Here is a 24,494-nt window from a genome sequence, read left to right as displayed (position 1 = left end):
TCACTCCCAGTTTTGGAGTTCCTCCAGAATTGCAACCAGCAGCTTCCAGTATTCCAGACATAGTTCCTCATCCTGTGGACAGCCCCATGTAGGCAGACAGCCATGCCTGCATGGAGCCCCGCTGGCTTGTGCTGCTGTCTACAGGCAGTTTCCAATTACTGAACATTTCCTTAATGGTTGTTTCTCAAAAAAAAATTAGGGACCTAGGGGGTGCTGGACTAGCATTCACCAATGACTTTTTTGTACATGAGTTTGTTATTGTCTTTCCTTTTCTTTAGCTCTTTAAATAGAGAATCCAGAGTCAGCACTGTTGTTGATACAGGTGTTTAAAGGAGACCTATTCCCATCCCTTTCTAGCGATTTTCAGAGATGCAGGAAACCTGCCAGGAGAGACAATAAAATATAGGAGCACAGATACATCATCTGAAACTGAACTATCTACCAGCTGCACTTGTGAGGTGTTTTGTTTTGTTTTGGGTTTTTATTTTTTTGCTTCTTCCCTTCTTCCATGTCACTCTGTCCCCCTCCTTTTTCTCCTAATCCAAATCTGATTCATCACCACAGCATTTTCTCTGTTATTTCCATTTTATTATTTTCTACACTTTATTTTTTTCTTCTCTCACATGTGTCAGATGGAAAACACCTACCACATCACCCACTCCATTTCCCTTGTAGTGCGGGGATTTTTTTTTGTGACAGTGCAATTTTTGTGGCATGTGTCTCCGTTCTTCTCACATTTCTCTTTCCTACATGCCTGCAGCCCAGAGCTCTCTTCATTTACTCTCTTCCCTTTGTTTCCCTACCATCCCCTCCACTTCTGTTTCATTTTTCCTCCTTTACTGTCCTCAAACCCCACGTGAGTTTCTCTGCCTTTTTCTTATTCCCATCCACCCCCAGAGATCCTCCTGTTTCCTTCTTTCATCATTGGGATTTATGATCCCTCCAGATCAATTTTCTATATTCTCATATTCTTCCTTCCCACTGCACAGAGAAGCAGGGAGAAGAGAGGCAACTGAGTCTCCTGTTGGCAAGACCGGGCAGCAAAGCCAGATCCTCTCCGCTACCTACCTGTCCTCTCCGCTACCTGTCTGTCCGTCCTTCCAGTTTCACATCATCTTTCTATTTATTGCCATAGTTTCTCTGCCATCCTATATCCTAAAAGGCTATTGCTCAGTTAGCTTCTCCATTTAGCTGGATCCCTTACTTTACTCTCACATTCACGCCCACTGTGGCTGGAGGCCACATTGGCAGCTCAGAGGAGGTGGCTGGCAACTGGAGGGGATTTTGTAGCAGCTGAAGCTCAGGCAGCTCCAGCACAGTCACAAATCAGGCAGGAATCCACTTACTAGGAATTACAGACTCGCAGCCACAAGCTCCATGTTCCCCAAAGACTATTCCTGAATGGAAGATATGAGGGCCTGCAAAGCGCTAGTTATTTTAATGAAAATTCTCTGTGATGTACTTTCCACCCTGATAACCACTTTATGTTGTGAAAGCTCTTTGCCTCAAAAAAGGGTCCTTAATATTTTTTAAGTGATAAATGTTAAGACAATTGCTAGCACTGAAGTTGTCCCAAAACAGGAGAAAAGGACTGCAGGCGTCCTGGGCACCAGAAGCTAGCTCTGAGCCTACACAGGGCCTAATCCCATTATAAACACTTTTACAAATCCATGAGATTTTGTCCCTGGCTTGAGCAACTGTACCTCCGCCTTGGTAGCAAGTAAATATCTAGATCTAGTCCTGGCTTAGGCAGTTCAAACTGCAGTGTAGATTGGGGTCTGAATATGAAATCAGAACTGCTGAATGCTTGTCTGACTAATAACAGGCAATGTCATATGTTTAATACAATTGTGGGCTCCACAAATGGTCTTTGACAGGATACTGTATACATTCACAAATGGCCATCTTCCAGCACCTCAGTTGTCTTCCACTGCCTGTTTTGTTTTCCTTATTCTTTTCTTGCTTTTGGCTGTTTTTCACACAAGGGAGAGCTCAGTGTGCTTCCTTTGCCTGTTTCTATACAGCTGTCCATAAAGAAACAGAGGCACCTCATTGCTGTTTGATGATTCTGGACTGATCAGTTCAAAGCCATTGGTCACTGTTTTAGAAATTGGGGGTGGGAGGGCAAGAGGCTTTCTAAAAGCCTTGTGCAAGGTAACAGCACACTGTTAAGGGAATCGTTTGTTTAGGCTGTTACCAGGTTTGCACTGAAGTTATCTCTGTGCATCCTCTAGAAAGGTCTGCATTTGCAGGTTCTGCAGTGAGGTAGTTATTGGGTGTATCAGTCTCTCTTCAATCTTCTTGGGTCATGATACAATATGCATCTTAATGCAAGCAAGCAAGCAAGTTTGATCGTATGTTTCATCACTCTGCAATTAGTTGAACTTTGCTGACCCTTACTGTTGGCAAATCATCTTCTTTTTGCTTCATATACTTTTAAGTTATTGAATTGCTATCCTTGCAAGAGCCTTTCAGTGATCAGGAAGCTTTAAATGGAGTATCACATAACTTAAGATGGCTCTTAAAGCAGGAGTACCACTTCTGCCAGTTTCAGTATGGCTAAAGATATTATATAACTTTCCCTAGAACCCTACTTTCCCCACATTCCCCTGAAATAAGGTAGTTTGATTATCCTCTAAGGCTAAGCCAAACTCACACATAACTACTTTTGTCCAATACACACATTTTAATGTATAGGCACACCATGGGTCGGGGTTTTGTGTTTTCATAATAGATTTTTGTTTTCTGAAAGCTGACCAGAATATTCAAAGACTTTGGGGACATGATTTGCAGTTCTGGGGGACAAGCTGACATCATGTTCTATACCTGCCATTTGCCTTCTGGCAGCTCATGAACTGAGAGATGTGAGACCTTGAATGCAGGCAAAGCCCCTTCACTATGTCCGCTAATAATGTATTTCTTATCACCAGCATACCCCAGGGGTGGGCAAAATGCGGACCAGGGGCCGGATGCAGCCCACCAGGCCGTTCTATCTGGCCTGCGGGGCCCCTTAAAAAAATATAGAAAACAATAGTTATCTGCCTCTGGCTGCCTGTTATGTGGTCCTCGGTGGCTTGCCAAGACTCAGTAAGTGGCCTGCCTGGCAAACTGCCTCCAAAGTCTTTGTGCCGACCAAGAAGCACTCATTATTTTTTTTATTTAAACTCATCTTGCTAACACAGTTTAAATTCTTAACTTGGCTAAGTAGAGTTACTTGTGTTTTAAAATATATTTCAAGGGCATCCAAACCTTTAGATAAGTGAACTTTGATATACTGTTTGTGTCAGACTAAGATCTAAATTGTAAAAAAAATGAAACTAGGTCCATTGTCCATGGGGTCTTGTAAATGACAAGAGTAGCTGTAGATTTAAAAATACAATCTAATCTCTGATGCACATATTAGTAATGAAATCTCTATGATCTTTCCTGGTGACTGCATGATTTGAGTTTATGGTGTTTGATATATTTTTGAACCTCAACAGATGAGTGCTGGAAAAAAAAGAGAAAGGCACAACTCAGGGGTGGGCAATTATTTTGGGCGGAGGGCTGCTTCCTGAGTTTTGGCAAGCCATTGAGGGCCACATGATAGGCAGCCGGGGGAGATAAATATTAATTTTCTAAATTTTTAGGGGCCTCACGGGCCAGATAGAATGGCCTGGTGAGCTGCATCTGGTCCCCAGGCCACATTTTGCCCACCCCTGGCATAACTTCTAAGAACTTTTCATATCCAGAGCATTACCCAAATAGCTGTAATAAAAGATTATATTATTACTATGTGAAGGAAAAGGCATACCTGTCTGGTGACCAGTGGCTATTTTTCTACTATTGTAGAAATTATATTTCTGCACAAGTCAGCAGGTTATTGTAAAATTCAGACATTTGTTCCATTATAGCATTCTGGAAGAAATAGTAGGGGCCACAATTTACCAATTCTTAATTCTAAATTTTTGAGAAACAACATATTGAGCATTTTACTTCTAGTTCCCATCTGGGAATGGAGTGGTGGAAAGAACAGCACAGTTTGAAAAGGTACTTCTACTTAAAAACAAAACAACTAAACAAACAAAAACCTCAGATTATCCCTGCTGACTGAGTCAGCCTCTGGAGTAAACTCAGCTCAGCTGCTTATCAGAAGATAGATCAGAACTAGCTGCCAACATTAAAGACAAGTGTATGTCTCAGGGTGAGACTGAGATCCTGAATAGAAGAGGTCTCAGACTTTTTTTCTGTTTTTTATTGGAATGTTTCTGGAAGCTTACCAAAAAATCTAATGCCCATAAAAAACTTGATGAGAAAATATATTGGAAGAGTGCCAGATGTTATCACAGAACATGACTGCATCTCATCTCAGCCTACCTGGTTGAGGCTGATCAAAGCACTCTATACAAAAGAAAAATGTTACCTTTTCAGCTGGTTCCAAATTTAGTCAAACTGGCATGTGATCTTTGGATAACACTAGCCGCGTAAGTCAATGGTGCATGCACCATTTCTTTAGTGAAGGGAGTTAGTCATATTGAGAAGAGTCCTGAACATACTAATCATGAATCAACTGGTATACCTACGAGATGACAGCAAGTGACTTAAAGCTCTCTTGGGCTACTTCTGCATGAGTGTGGTTGTACAGTGTGTGGTGCCACAAACATGTGCAGTGGTACATATAGCACATTAGATGTTCTCTGCTGCAAGGAAGCGCTGCCTGTGCATGTACTGGGGCCAGCATAATCCTGGCCCCAGCCTCTCCTACCCCACCCAGGTTAACTTGCCATGCTCCAAAGCACACATGACATGGGCATTCCCCGAGGACAGATAGTGGTGGTGCACAGTGTGCAGCTGCTAGTTGTCCCCAGACAGCCAAACGTCCACGCTCATCTGGATGCATCCTGGAAGGCCAAAAAAAATGCCTGGATTTGGATAGCATTATAACTAATGATTCATCTAGAACTTAACCAATGGTCAAGTATTTGTTCTTTTTGCTTATGCAGAAACAGAAGACTGGTATGAGGACAGGACTACTGGCTTGGCTCTGTGGGATACAGGGAAGAATTTTAGGAAGAGACAAAGTAATTTTTGGAAGTTTTACTTATTCTTGTAAAATTCCTTGTTCAGCATTAAAAGAAAATTACTCTTTCTGTCATTCTCTGCCATTGTCATATGGCATGTAGTACTGCTGTTATTTTCTTTGGCATGAGCAGCAACAGAGAGGCTACTAGACTTGACTTTTTTCCAAAGTAACTAATTTTCTCTTTTCAAAAATTGATTCCACATTCATTCTCAGTATAGTAACAATAGTAACTGCATTGGATTATTGGAGCACTAGCTGCAGAACTTCCCCCTTCATGAGGAGCAGTTCATTTGTTCTTCTGCAAAAACATGAGTGTGATGTGTGTGATATTGCATTCGTTTACCAGCTCCTGCCTACACTGTCCTAATCAGCCCAGTACATATTGCTCAAAAATGGTTCCTCAATCTGGATTTTATTTTTTCTTTGTATTGAATCAAAAGTAGATGTAAAAGTATCACTGCTAGGACCACATGCACTAATAAGCAATGTAATTTGGTTGCTCATCATTTGGAGGGACAGGGTGAAAAAAAGAGATGTTTAATTGTTTTCACCACTAACATGCTCATAGTATAAAAACACAGCATATCAAAGTGCTGCTGGCACAAACCTATTTGAGACAAGACCCTGCCCGCTCATGTGCATGCATGGAAGAGTTGTTGTTGTTACAAATGGGTGCTCTTCTTAATTAAACAAATATATAACTTGGCAGCTGTTGTAAAACACCGTGATGACAAGCAGAACAAACGTCACATTTAAATGACTAACCTTAGCAATGGAACTACACCATTATTCCCTTTAAAAATTATACTGAGCAAACTTGGGACTTGTTAAAACTCAGCGCAGCAGCAGCTGTGGCAGCACAATATAGGGAAGGAAGCACGTCCCCCAAAGTCCACAGTTAACAAAATTGTGAGCCCTTGTTATTTTAAGCAAAAATTTAACTTGGCAGAGCTGAGATTCATTTGGACAGCAACAGTTGGCTTGAAGGGATAGACAGCAACACACCAAGAATCTGTCACGAAGGATGGAAGAATGCAATCTCTCTTTCTCTGAATGTTAGACTAGCAGACTACGTTAGAAGGTTGACCTAAACTGTGCACTACATCATTTCCAGAAAGTCTTTATCTTCCCTCTGCATTTTTCAGGGCCTAACGTTTAATGTGAAAGGGGATTGCCTTGGGGTTTTGTTTCTGTGTCCCCATATAGAAAAGAAGAGAGGAACTTTCAGGGTTGCTCTAAATGTTTTTCTTCTCTGCCTCATTAGCCTCCGTTTTCAGATAACACTTTGTTCTTCAAAGCTTTTCAGTGATCTCTGTCAGAGGGGAGTACTTTTGTTTTGCAAGCCATTGGTAGAGCATGGGCCTGAAAATGTTAGTGTTTGATGTTTCTCTCAACTCACAAGCAGACCCAGGAACGTTGGTGGCCAGTTCCTTCTGGTGGTGACCAGATGGGCTCCAAGCACAGCTCTAAACTGCTTCTATGGCACTCCTGAGAGTACCTCCAAGAAGCAAACCTTAGACGTAGGAACTGGACTGTGAAAATGCTCTAAAAGTACCTCTCTCCAATCCTCCCTGTTTTTTCCATAATGTACTTGACAATAGCAGTGGGAGTGTGTGGGTGGGGTCCTCAGTAGCCCTCTAAGGAATACAGTGAAGCAGTATAGACATGCCTGTAGCTAAGTAAAGCTGAGTTTGTGCATGCTTAACTTAAAGTTCTGGATCAACACAACACACTCTGCATTTTAATGAACTGATTTGGTAATTTGTGTAAATACATTGAAAATATGCTTTTATATCTTCAGACATGTTTATTTTTGCATTTTAAATTGTATCTTCTTAACACAGTTAATGTTAATATTTGTCATTTCAACACTTCCAAAGATTTTTGTATCTCAACGTGAGTACCTCCCTGCCTTTAAGACATCTAAGAATCAATGGATACATAATATATCATATTTTCCTTCTTACAGGGTGTGATATATATACATAATTTATCTATCTGTAGCTATTCCAATGTACTCATGACTGTAATACCTAAATGATTACACATCCACATATATCTGCCAGTAACTGATATGTGTTTTGGGTCAGTTCTTATTTTCTTTCCTATTCTGGATAGTTTTATCAGTATGTCCTCCTTTGAAGAGCAAACAAGTTAGCTGAATAGCTCAACGAGAGTGTCATTCTCCATCTAGATAACTTTAGTATCCTGGACCTAATCCAAATGGACATTGTTCTAGGAAATGAAACAGACTGCATTGGTGGCACTGATGGATGGTCATCTCTAGTCCCTAGACAGGAACTGTATCTCCAGGCTCATGTTGCTGGGCACCTCAGCAACACTAATACAGTTAAACTTGGGATGTTTCTAGATCCCATCAGAGCTGTGATAGGAGTTAGGGGCACTACTCTTTATTAATGACTTTATTAATTCCTTTCAAACTGCGCTGAAGAATCATGATGGGCATTTGCTCCAGCACCTCGTTTGTAGAATTTTAGAAGGATTTTTCAGCAATACATAGGGAATATTCATCATCATCTCGTTAGAAGAAAACAGTGACAACTTGTCCAAGGGGCTGAGCAGGATCAGGAGCTATATGAAAACCATCCAACTGAAATCAGATCCAGGAAGTAGTGAAGTGATTCTGTTGAAGGGAGATATTCTACAAAAAGCTCCCTGCCTATATAACATTTCCCTCAGTTATCCATGTTTTGAAAAGGTCTGGGAACCTGGACAGGTAGGAGTAAAAGAAAATGTTACATGCAATTAGAAAAACACTACCATCTGATAATATGTGGATTGGAAGACTTTAATTTCTCAGAAATAGACTGCAAAACAAATATGACAATAAGCCTGTGACAGCATGTGATAAAGAGACTCTGTATGCCTATTGTGGAGGTTTGCAGGGGAAATGGCCCACAAAATAGAAAGGAGTAGCCAAAAGGAAAATAAAATGACAAGTTCTCACGTTGTGTGGCACATTGGGTGTCTATACAAGTGCTCTGATGTGGTCTAATAAGAACAAGTTGGAGCAGACTTGATTAAGGCAGTGTCTCATGTATTAATGCTGCAGTGTCTCATATTCAGTGTCCCACATTACAAAATGGTGGCAGGGACACTTTAAAGCTTATCAAACCAGCTTTTGTTAAACCGCTCCCACGGACACTTTGAAAAGCAGGATGCTGAATACATGAGATGCTGTAGGTGTTTTAATTAGAGCGGCTCCCAAAATCCACTCTAATTAAAATACCCCCCTCCCCCCCCCCCCCCCACTGCATGCAAATAATTAACTGGCTGGTTATATCTCAAAACTGTTCACTGCCTATAGTGACACAAAGCCAACTAGGAAAAACCAATAAGATATGTGTTGTTTGGATATGTAATTGTAATAGGGGCATATTATTTCTGGGACCCACTGAGATTTTTTGTAAGAAACTGAGAGGAGGTTAATTATAAAACCCTAGTTCACATTTAGATAAGTGCAAATAACAAGTTTGGGAGAGCTTTGCAGACTACAGGCATTACTTATCATTTTTAACATTCAGACAACATTTTTCATTCTCAGTCTCCTTTACAAACATGCCTGATATATGCTCACAGTGCTCATGTAATGCACGTGAGAATTTCATTCCCAGTTTAACAGGTTGGGAAACCAAAGTTTAAAAGTTAAGTAACTTTCTCAAGGTGCAGAGACAGTAATTATGGACCTGATCAAAATCCCATTAGGAGTCCTCCCATTAACTTCAGCGGGTTTTGGATCACATCTGTGGGAAAGTGAGTTATCATTTAGGAATTCTTGATTGAGTCCTGTATCAGATGGTCTGATTATTCGCCTCTCTCTCTAATACATGTGAAAGGACATCACAAAAATGTTGACCCAATGCATTCTTCAGGAAGCTTTCTTGTGTACTATTTATCTTGTTTTGACCAGAGCAGTTAGCCACATCTGAGTGTTATGGGTTGAGGAGAAAGAGAAATTGCTGACAGAGCCAAGTGTTTCTTTGATGCAGTCCTACGTTTTACAAAGAATGTGCAAAGTCTTATTTTCTGAACCCAGCAGAGGATAGTTTCTTTGCTCCCAGCTTCAAGATCCTTGCAGCCAGCACTAAGTCGCAAAAAACCTCTTGCTTTTAATGATTGTTTTTGTTTTGTTTTTTTTCCTAAGGGCCACATCACCAGGTTTTCTGTACTGTGTCTTCTTGCATTCGCTCTGTTTCTTGGGTCTTTGCAATTGTCTGTCACAGACATGCACATATTAATAAAGCCATAGCCAGTGAAACTCTTCTGCCTGAATGTTCCTTTGTTTTGGGTGGTGATGTGTGCCTGTGTTTTGAGATGAGGCTGTTACTGTTTCAGCGGTCTGATTCCATAAACAAGGTTAACTCTTCCTTGCAACTACATTAAAAAAGACAGGAGTTGCACACAAAATATAACAGTAATGGCAATGCTTTCCTTTGGGTTCCATATAGCCCTGAGAGGTGACTAAGAGATGGGAAGAAGTCTGCCTTATTCCCACTTTATTGTACATTTCTATCTGCCCCTCCCCTGTTTCAGAAGGTGTTGAATCTGCTGTGGACACTGTAGAATTACATGTCTGGGTATGATGTGATCTGACATATCACATTCAATACTGTGTGCCATTAATTTTTGTTTAAAATGGAACTATTCAAGCTGTCTGGCAGCAAGTTTTAATGATGGGCTTCCATCCACAGCAGGCTAGCTGTGGGAAATTATGGGCCTACTGTGACTGTCAGAAGTCTGACTTCTAAAAATAAGAGTAAGCAAATTAGCATAACCTAAGGACTTCTATGAATTGCATCCTGCCCTTTCACCTCTGACTTTCTCTCTTAGCATTTACTAAACATGAATTTTTAATACAGCAACTACCACATCTCATGAAGCAAATGACAGACTGAATTTCAAAGGATAATCTAAAAAGCAATGCACATACATCGGAAGAAAAGGAAAATCCTTTCTTCATAAACCCACTTATTAAAAAAGTAATGTAGTATCATGAGTTTTCATTAATACTAGTCTTCAGTAAGCCTAGAGCAAATCCTTGCTTGCCATGTGCTTGCTATGATACAGAACTGCCTGGGAGCAATGAAGCAACATAGTATAAGGAGAATGGAGAGCATAAGGCAGAGCTAGAGAAAATGTCAGCTCTCTGCCACAGAAAATGTCAGTTCTCTGCCACAGCACATCTTCTTTATGTGATTTTTGTGGAAGAGAATTATTCATATTTCAGTGAATATTAATAAAATATTAACACAGTGATAGTATTTACCACTAGCAATATGCTCCAGACCCTCAACACGCCAAGTCATTATGTGCTTATATTCAAAGGTAAGTGTAATATCCTTCTTGTTTTACAAATGCAAATGCTGAGATGCAGAGAAGTCACTGCTGGTGTACAAGTACCATTCATATGCCAAGTCCACTTGGTGAAAACATGTGGAAGGAAGTCCTCCACAGTTGCTATTCCGTGCTAGTACTCCTTTCTTCTTGAGGCTCGCCAGACCCAAGCCTAGACGTATTACAGTAGTGCTGCAAGACCTTCTTATTTGTGCAGTCGTTTACCCAACAAAACTAGGATGAGGTGTTGTTTGGGAGAGTCTCTGTTTTATCTTGATATTCTAGTTCCCTTTTAAGTTTGTTTTGGCCCTCTTGTCATTCTCCTGTTTTTAAGTTATTCTATTTTTGTATTGTAATCTACCCTGAGCCTTTGTTGGGAAGGGCTGCATATAAATCCAATAAATAAATAAATTACATTGACGCTGCAGTGGTCAGGGCATCGGCAGTACCCTTGCCTCTCCTCCTCTTTACCCTTTGTATTGTCAGGGTTTTTTTGGAGGGTGCTTTGTATCTGTAGTGTGCAAGAGGGACCAGAGTGAATATTTTCTTTGGCCCTTTTGGATAAAAAAAATGGTCCAAACACAGGGGTTGGACTCAATGGCCCAGTGGGCCCCTTCCTGTTCAAAGTTCCTCTGTTCCAGTGGATTTATCCATTAGTAGCAATTTTAAGACTTAAGGTATTTCCAACGCTGGGGTCTATTTGCTGCCTCATAGAAATATGTAGTTCAAATTTCCTAATCTCTTTACTCAAAGGCTGTTTTCTCTGTTTTTGCAAAACAAACTCCCAAGCTGCTAACTCCTGACTTTACATGTATCATTAAATACTTCTCAGTTGCTATCTAGAAAGCTCTGCAGAAAACCTGTGGAACGTTGTCTTTAAATAATTGATTAAATCAAATAGCAGCAGTGTTGTGCCAACAAATAGATCACTCTCTCAAATATTTTATTTATCGTGCCCCAGGAAACCCCAAACCATGTTTAAAAAAAGAAAAGAGAGAATGCAAAAAGTTGGCTTCATATTTGTCTAAAACATCTGCATATCATAATTCATGATGGTGTCACTCTGGTGCTATACAACACAAATCAGTGTTAATATGTATGTAAGATCTGGCAAAGAAATCAGGGAGGCAAAAATCCCAAACACAATTTGCCAAGTATGCATTTTATTTGGAATTTCTTTATGGGGCTATAAATATGCACTTAATAATTACTTTGTTTAAGAGAAATGACTCAGCCACCTAAGTACCACCTTCAGAATGGCACATTTTCAGCTTCAAAGACCTTATTAGGTATACCAGGAACTTTATTTTCCAAGAAGAAACGCTTGGAATTCTGATGCTAGATTTATATAAACTACATTTAGAAGTGGAGCTTTTTCTGTGGTGTTCATAAATCAAGGTCACTTATGTGAGAAGGCTATGTTTTGATAAAACTGTCTGACAATTAGCTGTAGAGGGCAAATCAGTGTTAAGTGATATTCTTCACAAATTCGGGGTCAGAAGGCAGTGTAAACAACACAGTGGCATTATGAAACAGAAAATTACATTCCAAATAATAACACATCTTCATGGTGCATGGTTTTTTATTTTAATGTGCATTATTCTACTCAATCATATTAATATTTTAAAGTACATAACATTTATGCATAGTTTAATTTTTTTTAACAAAATGCAACCTTAACAGTGATGCCTGAAAAAGTGCAAAGCAAAGCAGTTTGTGCAAGAGAATGGTAACAAGAAGTAGTTTCAAGATTTATAAACTGAGATTTTATGTTGCATATTTACAGATTCAATCTGCGTATCAGGCTTTGATCCAAGCCTTAGCATGATGACTGGAATAACTCCAATTAACCCAATGATACCAGGCATGGGGTTAGTACCGCCGCCACCACCAACTGATGTGCCTGTAGTCAAAGAAATAATTCACTGCAAAAGCTGTACACTGTTCCCTCCAAACCCAAGTAAGTGGCTCTGAGAAAAGTAGGCTTGGTAATCTTATTTTCTTAATTTTTTTTGCATGAAATGGGCCTAGGTGCAGAACCATATTTGAGTTCAGTCCTCTTATAAATGCAGAAAGAACCACAGTGGTGTATACACACAAGACAGAGAATTGATTTAATAAAGGTAATCATTTTTAGATGCATGTTGGTAGCAAAAATGTTTCCAACCAAAACATATTTCAGCTTGAGTGTATAAAGTGCAGTAGCGTATTAGAACAAGTTCATTCATCTTTACGAGTGCAAAGAAGAAGCAGGGATGTATATTTTTAAATTAAAAAGAAAGAAAGTAAATTTAAACAATGAAGCTAAAGGGAGGCAGCCATCTCAGTTATTTGTAGTGTTTGTATGTAGATTTCCTTTTTATCTCTGCATCACAAAAATCTAGTTCAAGTCAGAAGCGATTGAAAATTGTTAATATTTGATGGTCATTCATTGACCTATATGAACTCAGTTTGGTGCTTGTAGTTTAACTCCCTGATGAGGCATCTTCATCATCAAAACACCACCACAAATGGGCTTAGTTATTGAAAACTTCATTAGGAGAAGGCCTAAGTTAAGGTAAGCATGAAAAACTGCCTGTATTCTCATTTCCTGCAGATGTTGGCTAAGTCATGGGCAAGGCATGTTGATGAGGCACTGGCAAGAAGCTTGCACAAGATCTTCCTATTGTGTGCCTCTTTGGGGCTAGATTGTGCAAATAACTATAGAAGGGGACTGTGAAGAGCTGGCTGCACATAAAGGAATTGCTCAGGAGCTTCCCATGTGCAGGAGGAATCTATATTCATGGCTAACTTCATGGTAGTCAGCATACCCAATGCAAATTGGTGGCTAATTCTGATGTAAGACAAAGTAAGTGCCCCTAGCTCCTGCTCTCTACCCTCCTGGGAGCCCATAGGAAGAGTAGTTCTGTGGTTTCTTAAGGATAGGGATTGAGTACCTCATGACCTCATTATGGCCCCAGACAAGTAGAAGTATTTCTCAGAGCCACCTGCAAGGCAGAATCTTATTCTCTATAAAGAAGCGAGAGGACCGTGATTGCTAGGACCATCGATAAAGCAACTTTCACCAACGTGTCTTTTTTCACCAAGACAAAAAGAAATATATTGTTTTGCATTTGCAATGTACTCAGACCATTATTTACTCACAATCATAGAGGTGAGATATAAAAAAATTATTTTAAAACTGTAACTTTACTCTCACTGTGTTTAAGTAACTAATGTCTAATTCATATTAATCAGTGCTAGTTTTTAACAGTGCTATTTTTAGAAGAATCCTCTATTAATCTACATATTAACGAGGTGAAATGTTATGACAATGTACATTTCATATTTTATACAGCCTCCAAAAATGTAATACTTTGCTCATTTAAATGTAAATATAAAAAGTCTGTTCATCCAGTGGTGTTTCACAGCCAAATGAGTACTGTGCATGTGGTTAAGTTAGCCTTTCTCTGTTCTGGCCTCTGTTCTATTATCTGGCAACAAGACAAAGTAGATAACCAGCAGAGAATTTTCATTATATTGCCATTTCATCATGTTTCCCACTCTGTTTCTGGGCTTTTGTGTGATGAAAGAAAAATGAAATTATGCTAAGACTGAGTAAAATTTTCAAAATGGAGTGCCCAGGCTTAGGAATTTAGAACCATAGTTTAGGCACCTGATTTCCAAAGCTGCTGAAGGCACATAACTCCTTGTCTTTGGTGAGTGTTGTCCAAAAATTAAAGATGGGACAAAGTAGCTGAGTTCAGATCAGATTTACACCAGAGCCAGGGCTTACTGTCTAAGATCAAATTAGAGAATCACAGAAAATTAGGGTTGGATTTCAGAAGGTCATCTAGTCCAACCCCCTACTCAAAGCAGGACCACCCCTAACTAGATCATCCTAGCCAAGGCTTTGTCTAGTTGGGTCTTAAAAACCCACAAGGATGGAGACTTCGCAATCTCTCTGAGTAACCTGTTCCTATGTTTCCTATCTTTTGAATGAGAACATTTTCCTAATATCTACCCTACACTTCCCTTCCTGAAACTTGAGTCCACTTGTCCTTGTTCTGTCATGTACCACTACTAAGAACAGTTTCACTCCATCCTCTTTGGAACTACCCTTCAGGTAGTTGAAGGCTGCTATTAAATCCTCCTTTTCCCCTCCAAGCCCCAGCCACTACTCAAAAGTCATGTGCCCCAGCCCCCTAACCATTTTCATTGCCCTCCACTGGACACTCTCCAGTTTCTCCACATCCTTTTAATTTGTCCATTGTATTCCCAGTGGAGTCTCTCCAGTGCCAAATAGAGGGGAATAATCACTTCCCTCAATCTGCTAGCAATGCTCCTACTAATATAGCCCATTATGCTGTTAGTCTTCTTGTCCACGAGGGCACACTGTTGGCTCATATTCAGCTTATTGTCCACTGTAACCCCCAGGTCCTTTTTTTGCAGAGCTGCTCCTCAGCCAGTCAGCCCCCAGCCTGTACCGGTGCCATGTGATTTTTTTCTGTCCTAAGTGCAGGATTTTGCACTTGTCCTTATTGAACCTCATGAGATTTCTTTTGGTCCAATCCTCCAATTTGTTGAGGTTTCTCTCAATCGTAGCCCTACTCTCCAGTGTGCCTATTACTTCCCCTAGATTGATGGCATCCACAAACCTCCTGAGGGTGCACTCTACCCCATCTTCCAGGTTGTTAATGAAGATATTGAACAAAACTGGCCCCAGGATCAACTGTTAGGGCACTCCACTTGGTACCAGCTACCAGCTAGACATCAAGCCATTGATTACTACCCTCCAAGCCTAGTGATCCCACCAGTTTTGTATCCACCTTACAGTCCATTCATCCAACCTATACTTCCTTACCTTGCTTGAAAAAATGGTGTGGGAGACTGTATCAAAAGCCTTGCTGAAGTCCAGGTATAGCCTGTCCATTGCTTTTCCTGCATCCAAAGGGTCAGTCATCTCATCATAGAAGGCAGTCAGGTTGGTCAGGCATTACTTGCCCTTGGTGAATTCATGCTGACTGTTTTTAATCATTTTGTCTCCTCCAAGTACTTAGTCCTTGGGGAACTGTTCCATGATTTTTCCAGGGACTGAGGTAAGATGGACACTATATTAGCCTTTTCCCAATCATCTGGGGATTCTCTTAATCAGCAAAAGATTTCAAAAATAATGGCCAGCAGTTATGCAATCACACTGGCCAACTCACTCTGTACCCTGAGGTGCTTCATGCCCAGCCACATGGACTAGTACATGTCCATTTTTTCTAAGTAGTCACTAACCTGTCCTTTTGCCACTGTTGGCTGCTTACTTCCTCCCCAAAATATGCTCCCAGTAATCTGGGAGTTGACCTTGCCTGTGAAGGTGAAGTAATCTGTCACTAGGTTGCCTCCCCCATTCATTCAGGAACCCATACTTTCCGTGAACTTCCTCTTGTTGCTATAGTTGTAGAAATCCTTCTTGTTACCTTTCATGTCCTTGCTAGCTGCAACTCCAATTGCACTTTGGCCTTCCTGATTTCACCTCTACATGGCTGAGTATACAACTAAGGAGGAGAATACTCTTATACTCCTCCTTAGCTGTCTGTTCAAGTTTCCACTTCTTGTAAGCTTCCTTTTTGTGTTTTAGCTCACTGAAGAGTTCCTGTTAGGCCAAGCTGGTCTTGTGCTATACTTGCTAGTTTTGCTACACATTGGGATGGTTCCTTCCTATGCTAAAATACAGCCAGTGCTCCTGGACTCCTTTCTCCCATCAGGTGGGCCTTCCAGGGGATACTGCACATCAGTTCCCTGAGTAAGTCATAGTTGGCTTTTCTGAAGACCACAGTCCTTACTCTGCTTCTCTCCTTCCTTCCTTTCCTTGCAATCTGGAACTCAGTCATCTCATGGTCACTGCTTCCCAACTTGCCATTCACTTCTGCATTCCCTGCCAATTCTTCCCTATTTGTGAGCAGCATGTCAAGACGAGCATGGCCCCTAGCTGGCTTCTCCAACACTCACACCACAAAGTTGGCTCCAAAAGCTTCCTAGATTGCCTGTACACTGTTGTATTACTATCCCAGAAGATGCCAGAGTGACTGAAGTCCCCCATGAGAACCACTAAGGAGTCTCAGACCACTACTAAGGATTTTGTGCTCCAAAAAATTACAGTATTTTCTTGTGAGATTTTAGCCGAATCCATGCAGAAAAATGACCTCTTTTGCACTCCGGATCTAGCCTGACAGCAAGCCACAACAGCAGGAGTTTGGACTTGTACCCAAAATGCAGGAACAGTTTAGATTTGGGGTTCCAGCTTCGGTCAATGTCTAAAATATGTAATTATTTCTCTCCCTTCCTCCTAAAAATGTTTTTAAAAATGACTTCTGTTGCTTAAATTGATTGTGGGAATACTTTACAAGTATAACGAGACAAAACATTGTGTTCCGACATGATTTTTGTTTTTACTTAGATCTTCCACCACCTTCAACGAGAGAGAGACCTCCTGGGTGTAAGACTGTATTTGTTGGAGGATTACCAGAAAATGCTACAGAAGAAATTATTCAGGAGGTCTTTGAGCAGTGTGGAGATATTACAGCAATTCGAAAAAGCAAGAAGAATTTTTGTCACATTCGTTTCGCAGAGGAGTTCATGGTTGATAAAGCCATTTTCCTTTCTGGTATTTTACATTCTTTCATGGATTTCCTGGGCTCCTCATTTGTATTTTGTGGTGCTAATAGATGTTTATTTTCTTAGCTTTTACCTCAGCAAGTATTTCTCTATCTCGGCACCTTTGGGTAGGAGCAATAAGGGTTCATTTCCACATTTTTCTGTGCCTGCCAAGATTCATGTGATTCTGAGAATTTTGCTTACCCAAGAGAAATTTCTCAACATCCCATAACAATTCAGCAGACTCAGAATTCACTACTGCACAGGTTTTTTTTTTCTTTTTAAGTTTTATATAGGTTTAAATGGTTTTGCTCACGGATTGGAGGTAGAATTCTTTAAGGCCAAACTACAGAACCTACAAAAATATGCCAATGAAACTGAAAACCCTGTCACAGAAATACGTACGGGTTAGGGAACTCAGACCTACAGGCTGGGGAACTCCCTTCTCGTCAGTGCAGAGGCAGAAAAGGATCTTGGAGTCATCATTGATGCCAAGATGAACATGGGCCGGCTGTGTGGGGAGGCAGTCAGGAAGGCCAACCGCACCTTGTCGTGCATCCACAGATGCATCTCGAGCAGGTCCAGGGAGGTGATCCTCCCCCTCTATGTGGCACTGGTCAGGCCGCAGCTGGAGTACTGCATCCAGTTCTGGGCACCGCACTTCAAGAGGGATGTGGACAACATGGAGAGGGTCCAGAGGAGGGCCACTCGTGATCAGGGGGCAGCAGAGCAGGCCCTACAAGGAGAGGCTACAGGACCTGAACCTGTTCAGCCTCCGCAAGAGAAGGCTGAGGGGGATCTAGTGGCCTGTTATAAACTAGTCAGAGGGGACCAGCAGGCACTGAGAGAGTCCCTGTTCCCCCAGCACTACTAGGGGTGACTAGAAATGATGGTCACAACCTGGCAGAGGGTAGATTCAGGCTAGGTGTCAGGAGGCGCTACTTCCCAGGCAAGGCGGCTAGGATCTGGAACCAACTTCCAAGAGAAGTGGTGCTGGCTCCTACCCTGGGGGTCTTTAAGAGGAGGCTAGATGTACACCTTGCTGGGGTCGTTTGACCTCAGTACCCTTTCCTGCCATGGCAGGGGGTCGGACTCGATGATCTGCTCAGGTCCCTTCCAACCCTACTGACTATGAAACTATGGAAGGGTGCTGGGCCTGCAGTGCTGCAGTAAGTGCCAGTTTCTGTGACAGGGTTTCCAGTTTCATTGGCATATTTTTGTAGTTTCTGTAGTTTGGCCTTAAAGAGTTCTACCTCCATACACACAAGTATTTACTTACCTCATTGTGGGTCAGATTGTGATACCCTTACTCATATAAAGTAACAACCAGGCTCCCCCTCCTCCCCTTGAAAGTTCCATTGATTTCCATGAAGTTTCCCACAGAGTAAAATTGTCAGTAACTTGATTCAGTATAATACAGTATATGTTCCCAAGACCATCTCTAGCTACTGTTGTTAAAAATAAAAAATCATGTTTCACACCTTTAATCTTGGTAAGTTGCAGAACTGTTGTTTTGAAAGATCTCCTTTATAAGACAGCTGTTTCTGTATGTTTAGTTATTAAGCTGTCGAATATATTTGGATTTGCAAACTCATGATACAAATATTTTCAAAGTGACTGTCTCACCCCAGAGTTGCATGAGCCTTGGGGACAAGTGAAATTCATTTTTAGAAGAATTAAATATATTTAAACAATGTATGTATTGTTCTCCCTTTTATTCCTTCCTTTTCTCTTCTCTTCTGTTACCATTATACCATACTTTCATTCATTTATTCACAATCTGCTTATCCCCTATTCCTTTCTGTTTCCTGATTTATTACTTCCATATCATGAGGGCTTAGTGTGGCCATTGACAGACAAATAAAAACAGCACATCTCCCAGCCTGGAACAAATTACATTATAGGAATCTGATCCCATGAGGTGGTAAGCACTCAAGGCTTTCACTGATATCAGTCGGAGTGTATCGCTCCACCTCCCATCTACAAAGCCTATCACCTTGTCATAGAAGAAAATCGGATTCATTAGACCTGGCTTACCCTTGAGAAAGCCAGGTCAGCTGTTGCTTATCACTTAGTTATCCTCTTGGAGTTTACAAATCAATTGTTTGTTGATATGCTCCAGTATCTGGGGAGAAGTTTCAGGGAGGAATTGGTTGAGAATGTGAAGGTGACTTGAGTGACAGTGACCACAATATGATAGAGTTCAAGATCTTAAGAGGGGGAAGGAAAGAGAACAGCAGAATAAAGACAATGGACTTCAGCAAAGCAGATTTTATCAAGCTCAGTGAACTGATGGGCAGGATCCACTAGGTTTCGGGACAGAAATTACACATAAAACAGTACAAGTGAAACTGGTTTAAACCTGTAACAGAACAGAAGTTTAGTGCACATAGTCCAGTTTCAAAATGGCCAAAATTGTTTAATGTAGTCCTGGATGGATGTAGTATCAGATTTTACTGATTTAGGTTAAGCCAGTCTACCAAACTTCTGTCCCAGATCCCCTCCTGGCTGTTAGGTCACAGTCCTCCAACATCCCAGGAGGCCTTGTGCCCTTCCCCCCCCAGCCCTTTTCTTGCAGGGCGGGTGGGCAAGCCTCAGTTGTGCCATCTGCTGTAGACCTGGATACTGCTGTTCTCTGCAGTTATGCTGTCTGCTTTAGACCAGCTCTAGACCTAGATCTGAGCCTGCACCCGGCTCTGCACCTGGGCTGTCACACAGCTGAGGCAGCAAAGCCTCTGCTCCTTACTCTGTGTCCTGGCTGTGCCTGCCAGCCTGGCAGGGCAGGGTGTAGGGAACAGAGCCTCTCCCCGTCCCTGAGTCTTGACCTGCCCAGCTGCCCACCCTCTCCCACACGTTCGGCCCGCCCGCGCAGGTGAGAGATGGGAAGCAGTCCCCTGTCCTCGTCTCAGGGGGCTGCCCATGGAGAGGGACCCCCTGGCACTGGGACAGGGGACTGTTCCCCTCCTCCCACCTGTGGCTTTGAGGCTGGCTAAGCAGCCACCACACCATGCCGGGGAGGGTTTTGGGGGAGAAATCCCCAAGGCTCCCAAAGCAGGGGAGGCTGGGGCTTGGGGAACCCTGGGCATGTTGGGGGAAAACCCCTGAGGCAGCTCTGCCCATGTGGGCCGCTCTTGGTGCCAGGATGGTGGACTGCCCGCCTGCAGGGGGAGACAGCAGGGGGTTGGGGGCATGTGCTGGACAGCCAATCAGGGATAGCCTGCCTCAGCAATTGCCTGTAGGCTGGGAGGTGCGCTGTAGCTCCCCACCCCCCACCTTCTGGCCTGGGCCAGTGCAGGCATCTGGCTGCCTTTCCTGACTGAAAACTCAGCATGAGTTCAGTTAATTATCAGTTCAATCTGTGCAGCTTAGAGAGGCCTGCAAAGGTTGAATCAATTTCTCCTTGGGCTTTTGACTCTCTGTACTTAGCCTGGGATGCAAGTCTAAGAGGAATAGGAGTCCAGGATAGCTGCCTGTGCTTTTAAAGGTGCAGAAGTCCACTATCCTCATGCAAAAGAAGAATGGGAAGTGCTGTAGGAAACCAACCAGGTTAAATAGCGATCTCTTCAATGAGTTGAAATGCCAAAAAAGGAATCCTATAGGAAGTGGAAACTTGGTCATTAATAACTTCTACACTTAGAAGTTCATCAGTAAGGCTGATTTGGAGTTGACTCCAGCACCCACTCAAGAGGTCTGGTGAATGTGAAAGAGGCTGGAACAGCCTTACTGGTTGGATTCCTGATCTGAAGCACACCTGGGTGGAGCATTTTTAGCCCTTTCCTTGTAGGACCCAGTACTGCAGCACTGTAAATGGTCATCAGTGTCTTCAGGCTTATGTCCTAATTCCCCTGCCTGTTCTCTTTCTGACACTCTTCATCCTATCCTTCCCTCTCCCTTTTCCTTCATTCCTCTCCACTGTACTGCTGTCCACAGCTCTCTCCTCTTTACTCTCTCATCCCTACTTCCTTTTATTTTGCATTCACACTTCCTTCCATAGTTCTTTCTCGTCTCACATTTCTCTTTCCCCATTCCTGTTTTTCTTAGGCAAGAGAATTTTTGCTTATTGTTTCCAGCCACATTAGGGAAGGGACAGAGGGCTTGGAGGGAGGAAAAAGAACAACAGGTGAATGTTGCTGCCAGGTCTACGTTGTATTGTCAGCTCTGATTTCTATGGGATTTTGCAGAATAAACTAGCTCTAGTCTGTATTTCAGCACTGCAGAGAAGGGAGGCCATGCACTGGATTGCTGCACGCTTTAATTTGTACTGAATTACTATGTTTTTCTAACTGAACATTATAAATGTTTTGAAACATAATGCATTCTGAAATGGTGGTAGAAAATCATACTGTTAAAGCATTTCCCCCTGCCTACAAACACAAAAGAGACATAAAAATAGAATGTATAATTTATTATAACTACAGTATACTTGTTATAGGAGGGGGAAACCATGCCTTTGACATCTGTGATATAATGATGTTTGTCTATCTAATCGGTTTTATCTGTCTGTCTAATCTAATTTCATCTATCTGGGTATTTATCCCATGCTTATCACCATAGTACTTTATGCAATTATAAAATCCATTAAGTGGTTTAATTACTAGTTCTTTCACTTCTGCCCCCCCATAGATATTTGTGAGAGGAAGAGGGGAGAAACTGTATTAGATTTTGATTGCAGAAAAGGGAAATTGAATTGAGGTCTGTATTTTGCTCCGCAAGTCATGGTTGAACTCCCTTTCTTAAGTTTTCATTGGGCACCTAAGTCCCTGGATCCTCCTATCTAAGCATCCTTTTCTCTATGTCCCAAACTGGGGACATTCATTGAGCCAACCCCCTTTTTAGCAGCTCCTGGTCATAGAAGGTAAGTCAAGTTATAGTGCATATACTGGATATGGAATGTGGAAATACCATCTTTTGTTTGTATGGCATGGCAGTTCACTTCCCTGATGCTGTTCATTTAAGGTTAGGTTTCTGGTAAGTGACCAGAATGCTTTCCTTTGCTTTTTGCTGGATTCAGTTAGTGAGGACTTTCAGTGGGGAGAGTGAGTGACTTCATAGGCCTTGCAGAGAGGGAATGCACTTCACAGGCTTTATGGTTCTGAAATGGTAGTTTGCGCTATTGACCATTTAAATACCATTGAACATCTGATCATAGGATACAGGAAAATAATAGCCATTGAGACTTCTCTGTGGTTCATAGCTGCCATATTAGCTGATTTGCAGAAGGGCCCCATAGTTAAAGCAGAGTCTGAGAGACACACGCAGCCCACAAATGTTCATACCACCCTTCTTCCTGCTTCATGAGACTTTGAATCTGGTTGTTGCTAAGGCCATTGTGCCACCCTGTCCCAGCATCCCACATTAGAGGTGTTAAAATAACTTGATTCACCATGGCCAAGGGGGATGTTTTGTGGCATTTTAAAACCAAGAGGACTAGCTGTGACATTAAGATAAAATGTTTATGAAATCCCCTTGGCTGGTTACCCAGCTGCACTCTGAGGGGATAAACATTAAATATGATTTTTTACAGTTTTTCCTGGATGACCAAAAGCAGTGGTTCTCAACCTTCTTTATACCAGGACCCATTTGTAAACATTAATGGCCAATCCTGACCCCCAGCCCTTTGGTCCTGCCAGTGCTCCTCACTCCTGACTCGCAGCCCCCTGGCCCTGCCAGTGCCCTCACTCCCAACCCACAGTGCCCTGCCTTCCACCCACACCATGATGGTGCCTCTTACTCCCAACCTGCAGCCCCCAGCTCTATGGGAGGGAGCCCCCGGGTGCCCCATCCCACTCAGGCCTGAGTGTGTTGGCTGTAGTGGCTTTGGCTGATGCGGGTAGCAGCAAAGTGAATCCAGCCCTGGCTCTGGTTGGAGGGATTAGGAGAGGAGGCCTGTGGTATCCCCTGCAGCCTGGTCATGGCCCCACGTGCTCCCTAAGCAGCATCTTCCAGGCACCTCGCCCCGTGAATACAGGCACTGGCCCTGGTGCTGGCAGCCCAGCCATGCAGCTCCCCACTGCCCCCAAAAGACCCCTTCCATGCTCTTCCCCTCATTTCCTCCCGCCTGCCTGGATGCAGCCTCAGTGCCCAGCCACCTTCCCCTAATGCTGGCAGGGACCCACCTCCCCCCACACACCCATCCCCTCCACACCCACAAACACCTCCCCCTCTCCCCCCCAGACAGTCCCCAAGCCCTGGCCCTCCAACCCCTACTCCCCATACACTTAACTACATTCAGCTGCTGGGGCTGCTCCCATGACCTCCCTGGCTGCATGCCCGCGACATACGTGTGCATATGCAGACACATGTGCACCCACTGCCTCCAGTAATCCCAAGCAGCATATTGTAGACTGGAATGCTGCCAGCCTGCAGGAAGAAACCTACACTTTCCTACATTTTTCCAAGACTTGCTCACAACCCTTTCATATATTCTCGCAGCCCACTTTTGGGTTGTGACCCACAAGTTGAGAAACACTGACCTAAAGCAATTTTGAAAATGTCTATATATATTTTTGGAACACTCAGAAGTGGCTTTCCAGAGGAAGCCCTGTGAAAAACCTCCTGCCCATGGCCATAACAGGCACCAAACTGCAGAATGAAACTCAGGAATTTCTGCTTCCAAGTTCTGTGATCAGATTACACTACTCTTTCTGTCTTCTCCCAAAACAAAGGCTGCTTTTAGCAGTGGGCCCAGGGTGTGTGGTGGTGCAGCCACATTTGCCCATGCGGCACGTGTACACTGAGCTCTCTATCTACTACTGCAGTGAGTGCTCCCATATGTTCTGCACGCCCATTTTCAAAATCCTAGGTCAGCTCCCGGTTACTTTGATTAAAAAATCAGCTTCTCATTGAAGCTGGATGGGTACGCTTTTACCAGCTATCCTTTTTTTTCTTTTTTGTTCTTAAGACTGGGAAGATATTTTGAAATGATCAGGAGTCCTTTCTGAAGAGCAAGGTTTTTTGTATTTCTGCGCTGTTCTTATAATAGGCAGAGCAGAAGGAAAGCATGCTTGTACTCGTACCATGTGTTTGTGTCCTACTGAAAAACACAGCACAGCTGGGAAATCTAATTTTAGGCTCCTGAGACTTGGCACATTGACAATGTCCCTTTGCACTACTGATAATATACTTTTAGTTTATAAAATTAGTCATTAGAAGAATGTGTGCCAGGAATAAGCTTGGGGGTGATATTTGTCACAGTTATGAGGGACAGCTGTACCTCTGCTCCTCTTTTCTCAACTCTTCTTTCTTCCCAAACTCCCTCAGGCATGGGGCCTCATTTCTTTGCCTTCCTGGGATGGACTGTCTCAGTCCCAGTCTTCAGCACCTTCTAGATCCTCTGTTCCCTGTTCCTAATATATCCCATTAAGTTTGGTTGGTCCTTTTTGAGAGCATCAGGGATGATCCTGGCTCGAGCTGAGGGCTGCACTAGATGACTTCACAGGGTCCTTTCCAAACC

General features: G+C 42.5%; 1 protein-coding gene across 11 annotated transcripts in view; it reads left to right on the top strand.

Annotated features, from left to right (window-relative positions):
• Positions 1–24,494, top strand: part of ENOX1 (ecto-NOX disulfide-thiol exchanger 1) — a 536,440-nt gene that overhangs the window by 366,060 nt on the left and 145,886 nt on the right. For all 11 annotated transcript variants that reach the window (XR_016438859.1, XM_090025310.1, XM_090025275.1 and 8 more), the window contains 2 exons: positions 12,204–12,377; positions 16,845–17,051. Coding sequence is in view for 10 of the 11 variants with exons in the window: in XM_090025310.1 (XP_089881436.1) it covers positions 12,204–12,377; positions 16,845–17,051 (381 nt within the window). In the remaining variant the exon portion in view is untranslated. The remainder of the gene's footprint in view (positions 1–12,203; positions 12,378–16,844; positions 17,052–24,494) is intronic.

The sequence above is a fragment of the Crocodylus siamensis genome, chromosome 1 (genome assembly GCF_052110815.1).
Source record: "Crocodylus siamensis isolate JL-2025a chromosome 1, ASM5211081v1, whole genome shotgun sequence".
Classification (NCBI taxonomy): domain Eukaryota; kingdom Metazoa; phylum Chordata; order Crocodylia; family Crocodylidae; genus Crocodylus; species Crocodylus siamensis.
The sequence above is the reverse complement of the archived record's forward strand: the minus strand, read 5'-3'. Positions and strand labels throughout refer to the sequence as shown.